Below are 9,013 nucleotides of genomic sequence, written 5' to 3' on the forward strand. Positions count from 1 at the left end.
TACATCATCATCAATGAGGACCTCGACACCATTATGCTCCTGTATCAACTTCCATCCTTAAGGGCCTACCATTTACCAAAAGCATCACAGTTTGCACATTAACTTCATTGCAGTGTTAATGTAAGCCTACTTGTGCCACTGATAAATAAACTAATGGGGGCTAGCTTGAACAATGACTGAACATTTAAATCCTTGGCATTGGATTCTTCCATATTGTGCACTTGTGATTATTACTAACTCTGTCACTGGGTAGACTTGACTGTTTTTTACATTGGTGCTTTAAGTGGCCTTTCCTGTAACAGAAATACATATTCAGCCTCTTTATAGCTGCAGGCTTCAGGGGAATGATTAACCCCCCACACTGATAAGAGGACTGATAAGGACTAGAGGGCACAGCCTCAAGATAAGAGGGGGGAGACCAGTTTAGATCGGAGTTGAGGAGGAACTTCTTCACTCAAAGGGCGGTGAATCTCTGGAATTCTCTGCCCGTTGATGTGGTGGAGGCTACCTCGCTGAATATATTTAAGTCACGGGTAGACAGGTTTCTGATAGACAAGGGAATTAAAGGTTATGGGGAGAAAGCGGGAAAGTGGAACTGATCCACTTCAGATCAGCCATGATCTTATTGAATGGCGGGGCAGGCTCGAAGGGCTAGATGGCCGACTCCTGCTCCTATTTCTTATGTTCTTATGATAACACTCTATTGCAATCCAAAACTGACCCTTTTAAATCTCCCCGCTCTATTCGTGGCTGCATTTGCTTCTCGTTTTAAAATGACACCTTCATATTTGGCACCACTGCTGATTGCAGCCTCCTGTCCTAACTAGTGAACAATGACATTTTGCGCAGTCTGAAGTTCCTGTGCGCCCTTCTCAGCGTTCTCCATTCCCAGCGCCATCTCCTTCTTACAATTAATATCTGCCTCTGCTAATAGCTTCCTTTGGGTGGCCTCATTATTTACCCCGCAGACTAAACGATCCCGCAGCATATCAGTGAGAGTGGCTCCACTGAGATCTGTCCTAAACTGCAACAAAAGTTGCAATGGTTTCCTGGTCAGCTAAACTTAAATTGCTGCAACATTACCAATGCCTTTGGATGCTAGTTTATTTTCACCAATTCAACTGTCTTCATGAATGACTTGGAGTCAAGCACACTTTGGGTTGTGAGGCTGTGCATTAAATTGTAGGCCTGGTTCTCACACACTCTCAGAAGGATTCCTTCCCTCTTCCCCTCCTCCCTTATTCCATTGGCCTGAAAATAGTGACCCAGATATTTCATATGAACCCCTCGAACTGGAATATAATTGTCAGAAGTAAAATGTACCAGACAAAGCTGAGATGGGAAGATCAAGGAAAGGGTAACAGGGAGAAGGCAGGAGAATGGGGATGACAATCATATCAGCCATGATTGAACGGCAGAGCAGACTCGATGGGCCGAATGGCCTAATTCTGCTCCTATATTTTATGGTCTTATAGAATGTGCATTCATACCTGGTTTATCAATCTATTTGTCCTGATTCCCGTCCTGGCCTATACATAGTGAACTGTGAACATTAATTTGATTAATTCTGATTTTTGTTCTGCTCCTCCCTTTAGCTTTAAAGATACAGTGCAGTTCCAGTGCTTCTGAACTCCTCAAAGAAATTGGCGGCTATATTCTCACCTGCCGTGGTCCGCTGCTTGTAAAGGTAAAATTCTCTACTTGATTAGTGCCAACTTATTATTAAATGTTTTGGGCAAGATTTTCCAGCAGTCCCCATCAGTGGAATCTTCTGGTCCTTATTCTTTCAGGGGATGTGGGTTCCTCTGGCTGGGCCAGCATTTGTTACCCATCCCTAATTGCCCTTGAACTAAGTGGCTTGCTCAGACATTTCAGAGAGCAGTTAAGAATCAACCACATTGCTATGGATCTGGAGTCACATGTAGAATAGAACAGGTAAGGACGGCAGATTTCCTTCCCTAAAGGACATTAGTGAACTTCCCCTTGGCAGGGTTCAAGGTGGCTGGACAGATGAACCATGTGAAATGCCGTAGGTATCTTCCAGTCTCACCGATGGCCAGTAGTGAGCCACCTCCACCACTGGAAAACATGCGGTAGGAAGGAACCGATAATCCCATCCTTTGGAACTGAAATTAGCCTGGGTGAGTAGCACAAAATAGGCTCATCGTCAGCCCAGGCAGGTTTTAACACAGGGAGGAACAAGGCCCAACATGCACTGCCAAAACTGGAGACACCTCCACTGTCCCGATCTTCAAGAGCCCTGAGGGAATTAACTTCCTAACTGAATCATAGAAACCCTACAGTGCAGAAGGAGGCCATTCGGTCCATTGAGTCTGCACAAACCACAAACCCACACAGGCTCTATTCCTGTACCCCCACATATTTACCCTGCTTATCCCCTAACACTAGGGCCAATTTAACATGGCCAATCAACCTAACCCGCACATCTTTGGAGTGTGGGAGGAAATCGGAGCACGGCGAGGAAACCCATACAGATACGGGGAGAATGTGCAAACTCCACACAGACAGTGACTGGCAGCAGGAGAACATGTCATGACTGAACTCTCCTCAGTACGGCTGAAATCCTGTCCCTGAGAACAGCCAGCCAATCGCTGCACTCGCGTCTCACCAAATCCCTGAAGGAAGGCCATTGAAGACAGGATGGTGGCTCCTCCGAGAGGCCAGAGGAAAGGGCTGGGGTTGGCTCTCTGCAGGCCACTTGGTGCCCAGTTCCATAATCAGTGCCATTCCATGAATGAACAACCATAGCAGGCAGAGAGTGTTTGCGTGTTTGTCCCCCCGCCTGCTGAGCCCCCTGTCCACGTGGTACTCCATCATTAGATGAAATAGATAGGTAAGTGGACAATAATTGACTAAATGACATTAAGTAAAATAGTTTTTAACAAATATTCGGGAGTTTCATTTTCATTACCATTTTAATTCTAGATTTCATGAAATTGAATTTTAAGCTGTAATGATACAGTGCTATTTTGATATCTTTTGTGTTTAAGATGGAACTCTTTTAAGAGGTAGTAGTTTGTTATAAGTTGATTTGTCTGGGAAAATACGCAGCTCAAACGCTGAGACTGAAGGATAATGACTGATTTTAAGTAGGCACATGGTACTTTGTAGAGTTAATGAACCTTTTGTTTATTTTGCTTCTCCTGGGATTTATGACTTGGTATGCAAAGTCATGTGAGTTTTGATTCAGTTCATTGACAGGGACATGTGGTTAATGGAAGGAGTTAAGCTTGCAGGATAAATCAGTTTCATTTTCATTTTAAACCAAGAGCAGTTGCTACATGAAGCTGGTGGAAGAAAAAAATGTCCCTCTGTGTCTCTCTGTGTTTCTCTCTCTCTCTCTCCAAAGGCTTTCTGAAAGCTCAGCGCCTGATAATCTAAGTCAGAACATATATGCTAAGTAATTTCAAAGTGGGGTTTAACTCTATAAGAGAAGTATTGCTTGATTGGAACTAATAGTGATAGTTACAGTTAAGAGTTGTATCTTGCCATGTATTGTTTAATTGTTAAAAGTAATTTGTTAAAGCTTAATTAGTAGCTTAAATTTAGTAATTATAAAGTATTGTTTAACTGTTAAAAGTTATCTGTTATAGTTAAACTGTGTTGTTAAATAAAGTTTGTTTTGGTAAAAGTTCCCTGGTATGTTAGTAAAATCACACCTGGAGTGGAATACCCTATCCTCACCCTAATGCCAAAATAGAAAATTTGTTGTGGTCTAGTGTGGCTTCATAACATACCTTGGAATTTCTGATCTGGTACCCTATAAATCCCAGGATGGGATTTGAACTCAGGTCTCCAGATCAGGCAGACCTCGGATTACTAGCCCACTAACATAGTCACCATGATAACCTACTCACATCATTATTGTCTGTTCAGAAATCATGGGAGATTTTCACCCCATACAAGATTACCCGTGACACGTTTAATATAATGATGCAAAAAGGCCTTTGTCCAATAGCTGAAGTTTATTCAGCAATTTTGACTATAGGTTTTTTGGTCATTAGTTTAACCCTTGAACCAAGAATATTCAGTCCCTTTTAACATTATTTATTTAAAGCTATACAGGCTCTATTTTAATGCCTATTGCGAAGCAAATTGCATCTTGGCGAATCTGAACATGAATGTGTGTCATTCCCAATTAGGTTCCCAGTAGCTAATTATTCATTCCTAAATGAAGTTGAGCTTAAATAAAGGTCATTTAAATTATGAATGGACTTGGCAGAGTCGATGTGGAGAAAACGTTTCCAACTGTGGAGGATGTTCAAAACCTCAGGCTTTAAGATGTTCAGTAATATATCCAATAAACGAATTCAAGAGAAGCTCCTTTATGCAGCGACTGGTTAAAATGCGTTACTATGTTATATCATTGTGAGGAATAGCGCTGATCAATTCAACAGGAAGCTAGTTAATTTCACGAAGGAGAAAGGAATGTGCTGATGGGATGAGATGTAAATAAGTGAGAGAAGGCTGGTGTGGAACACTGGCATGAATGGTCTGTTCCTGTGTTGTAATTTCAATGTAAATAGAGTGGCAGTGTCTGTGTTAAACTTAAGTCAGGCAGTGGTGTAGTGGTATTGTCGCTGGACTAGTAATCCAGAGACCCAGGGTACTCCTCTGAAGACCCAGGTTCAAATCCCGCCAGGGCAGATGGTGAAATTTGAATTCAATAAAAGTCTGGAGTTAAAAGTCTCGTGATGACCATGAAACCATAGCTGATTCTCTTGAAAACCTATCTGGTTCACTAACATCCTTTAGGGAAGGAAATTGTTGCCCTTACCTGGTTTGGTCTACAGGTGCATCCACACCCACCGCAATGTGGTTGACTCTTCAATGCCCTCAGAGATGGACAATAATTGCTGAGCCAGCCAGTGAAACCCACATCCCATGAATGAATTAAAAAAAGGCACCCACAAATGTGAAGAGAGAATTGGCACGATTTCCACTCTGATTGCTTTCTAATGACCTCAACTGGAAATGTGCAAATATGGACATTAGGCAAGGCAATCAAAAAAAGACATACATTTTATTTTGTCATAAACTCAAACACTCCTTCAATGGAATCACGTTTTAGAAGATTACACTTTGGAAGTCAAATGAATACCTTAAAAAATGGTTTTGTTGACTTATACAGGAAAAATGTCAGGTCATTCAGCCCTGGAACGTATTCTGCCATTCAATTCAATAATGACTGTATCTTACTTCGATTTAATACCCTTACCTAAACAAAAATCTATCCTTTTTAGTTGTGAAATTTGTAACTGAAGCAAGGGCTTTCTAACAGTACAATTACTCTCTCAATGACCTCGCAGATTTACAATTGCTTTCTCTTGCATTTTTGGACCACTTTCCCACAGAAAATAAGCAGTGACCTTAAAACAACTGGCCAGGTAAATATCTCAGCATCTAAATGTCACATCTGGGCTCTGGAATATCTGTGAGGGACGCCATGGGAGATCCATTCATTCATAGAGATTTTACATGTCCAAGTACTTTTTGTTTCCAAGACGAGTAAAATAAATGCTTTAGCTTTTGTAGGCTTCTTTCAAATGGATCTAATAAAGGTCAGGAAAGAGCTTCAGAACACTTATTGTAACCATAACATTTACATTTTGAAAAAGAACATCTTGCTTTTATATAGCGACTGTCAGAGTGTCCCAAAGTACGTCACAGCTAATGACATATTTTGAAATCTTGTGATATGGGGTACACAGCAGGCTGCCTGTGCACAGCTGGAATCCTCAAACAACAGAGTGATGATAAGATCATTAGTTCATAAGATATAGGAGCAGTAGGCCATTCAGCCCTTCAAGCCTGCTCAGCCATTCAATAAGATCAGATTGTGGCTGTAGTACATCATCCAAATGTTAGTTTCCCATCAGCAACACCCTGTATTTTGCACCAAGGACTGTGGCTCATAGTCAGGTACAATCCAGATAGACTAACGGGATTAAATGTCCGTGCTGACCACTTCCCATTGGGCGAACCTCCGCTCGTTCAATAAGGCAGCGCGTACTCCATGAAGCCCCCGGGAGATCTATTGATGACCCCCTTAATGGTCTGAACTCCACTCTCCAGCCTGTCCTCCATAACCCTTAACACCTGTCAATCAAAAATCAGTCTAACTCCGCCTTGAATATATTCAATTACCCAGTCTCCACTGCTCTCTGGGGAAGAGAATTCCAAACACTAACAACCCTTCAAGAGAAGAAATTCATTCCCATGTCTGTGAGAGACCAGAAAGAATGTTGTGTTAACATCTCATCCGAATAGTGCAGCATTCCATCAGTACTGCACTGGGAATCAGCCCAGATTCGGCTAAAGAACATGGAAAACACATTTTCTTTGAGTTCATGCTGAAATGCGGAACGAGCGGTAGATATCAACCAGTCTCTCCCACCCGGGAATAATCACGTCATCCACTAGGTATCCATTTATCTGGCTGTAACTCCTTTGGGCAAAGAAGATGCCATTGCAACTGATTTTTGGCCAAATGTAGATGCAAGTCTCAAACGAGGCTTCAGTGGTTTGACACGATGCTTTATGCGGCTCAGCCCCAGAGGGAGAAAGCTAAAATTGCACTTGAGAGTGCTCACAGCTGGTTATCACTTTCAAATCCCTGGAAGGTTCAGCTGTTCCAAAACTGGATATGTAGCGGCTAATTGTACCATTTGCCACTCAAAAGAACACACACATGCTACCCAATTACTGCTTTCTGCAGAGATCATCTTCAGAAATGCTGCCTCCATTTCAGATGCTTTTAATTTGTCAGGATTTTGTACACTTTGATCAAGAACAAAATATCTCAATGGAGACTCTGCATGTAAATTAGTGCCACATAACCAGGGTATTTGTCTATTTATATTACAGTCGGAATCTAACTGCTTGTAGGGAATGGCTTAAATAGACAGTCTGAGATACACTGTGAAAAAAGATCTCAGTGACTGAATTCCAAAGGACCAAAAGAAACAGGGACAGGAGCAGGCCATTCAGTTTCTTGAGTCTGCTCCACCATTCAATAAGCCTCAACTCCACTTTCCTGCCTGCCCCTCCCTGTCACGACCTTTGACTTACTTATCAATCATAGATCTGCCCAACTCAGCCTTTAATAGACTCCGTGACCCAATTTCCACTGCTCTCTGGGGAAGAGAATTCCACAGACCAACGGGATCACTCGAGGGAAGATACGGAAGATTAAAGGGAAAGGCAAAGGCAAGGTAGCCTTAAAGGGATAGATAACAGAGTATGGCGTATGGGGACCGGGCATCCAAATTTAAGAATGGGTCAGCAGATAAGGGCAGAATCGGCCAAAATAGTAAAAAAGGAAGAACGAAAGGTTGTTGTATCTGAATGCTTTCATAATAAAATGGATGAATTGACAGATTAGATAGAAATAGGCCTATGATCTGATATCCATTACAGAAATATGGCTATGAAGTGATTGGAATTCTATACTTTCAGAGCCATGGCTCATGAACAGCACATTTGTAACTAATTCTACTACAGAGAGCTCCTCCTCCTGGGGTGATTCCCCACTCTGAGTCCCAGTTGGTAACCTAGACCAGATGACTCTTCTTCTGCTGCGTTGTCCTTAAAGGGACACTTATCATATTGACCAAGGCTGGATCGGAATACTCAAGGGTACTCAATGTTTCAGAAGGACGGGAAGCTGGAAAACTTTGGTGGGGTATCTCTGTTAATTTAGGAGGGCATTGGTACAGTGGTGAGTGATTAGCTTTGTTCTGGAGGTCAACATGTAGAATCAGTTTGGATAAACTCAAGAGATAATAGAAGGTAAGAAGTTACTTGTGTTCATGGATCCTGAACAGTAATGACATTGTGGGATGGAGTTTACATGAAGAAATGGGAGCTTGTAAGAAACTGCAATAGCCATGTGTGATTTTAGTCTAGATATGGATTGGATTAAAGCATCCTGAGGAACCCCACACAGTCATGGGGAAACATGTAGACTCTGCACAGACAATGACCCAAGATAGGAATCGAACCCAGGTCCCCGGAGCTGTGTGGCAGCAGTGCTAACCACTGTGCCACCGTGTTGCAGTGTATTGTATCCATTTTACTGTTAGCAAACCAAGACCCCATTTCGATTCCATTACAGCCCCTCCACAACACCATGAGCGAGGAACATATAAGTCTAAAGTTTCTTAAAAGAATCTTTTTCAATTGTCTGCTGCTAAACCAACTATTTGGACTCTTGTCAAGCAAAACACTGGAAAAAGGTTTATTTCATTATCTGTTAATTCATTTTAAATTGAATTTGAACATCAAAGTTACAGTACTATACTTTCCTCCTTAGGGTAAAGGAGAAATGATTACCTGGTGGCTGGAAGGGAAAGAAAGTGATGGGTCACACTGAACCAGAGACAGAGGAAGTTCTAAACGAGTCACTCCAGCTTGAAGACAGCCTTTGCTGCACTCTACCAAACTTCCCCAACCATCAATATCCTGTCAACTGTCCAAAGCAGGATATTATGACAATCATTGTTTTGTGTGGTGTATAAATAGGAGTGTATCATATTAACATTGTTGAGGAGTGCTCATAGATTTGGTTTTGGGTTAGCAGTGTAATTTTGTGTGAGTCTACCAATGTTGTAATTTTAATACTTCCAGTTTGTTGACAGTTTAATTTGAGCACAATTTGTTGTTGGTATCAATTATGTAATCAATCAGGATCAATTGCAACCAAGATGGTGGCTATGTAGATGTTAATCTACATTTAAGATGTATTGTAACACATTAATTACCCGCAAAAACATTTGACCGTGACAAGTAGCGAGTACGGTTTGCAGGAATAACTCTTTCCTTCTTTGCTTTCTTTTCTTCTCAGTGTCTCTTGTCTTCAGGACTTGTCAAATTATCCTAGTAGGATAGCGTGGATCTATCTTTGGGAGTTGCCTCCTGCACTGAGGCCTCCCAAAGGCCCTTTTCAGGGATGGACCTGGATGGATTATTGACAGATTTATATTGCCCTAGA

At 41.8% G+C, this 9,013-nt stretch overlaps 1 protein-coding gene across 1 annotated transcript in view; it reads left to right on the top strand.

Moving 5' to 3' along the window:
* LOC145348249 (atrial natriuretic peptide receptor 2-like) overlaps positions 1-8,395 on the top strand; it is a 79,053-nt gene extending 70,658 nt beyond the window's left edge. The window contains exons 22-23 of the mRNA XM_080196451.1: positions 1,596-1,687; positions 8,336-8,395. Of these exons, the coding sequence (XP_080052577.1) occupies positions 1,596-1,687; positions 8,336-8,395 (152 nt within the window). The remainder of the gene's footprint in view (positions 1-1,595; positions 1,688-8,335) is intronic.
* The last annotated feature ends 618 nt before the right edge of the window (positions 8,396-9,013 follow it).

The sequence above is a fragment of the Carcharhinus amblyrhynchos genome, chromosome 9 (genome assembly GCF_965287045.1).
Source record: "Carcharhinus amblyrhynchos chromosome 9, sCarAmb.v2.hapA, whole genome shotgun sequence".
In the NCBI taxonomy this organism is placed as follows: Eukaryota; Metazoa; Chordata; class Chondrichthyes; order Carcharhiniformes; family Carcharhinidae; genus Carcharhinus; species Carcharhinus amblyrhynchos.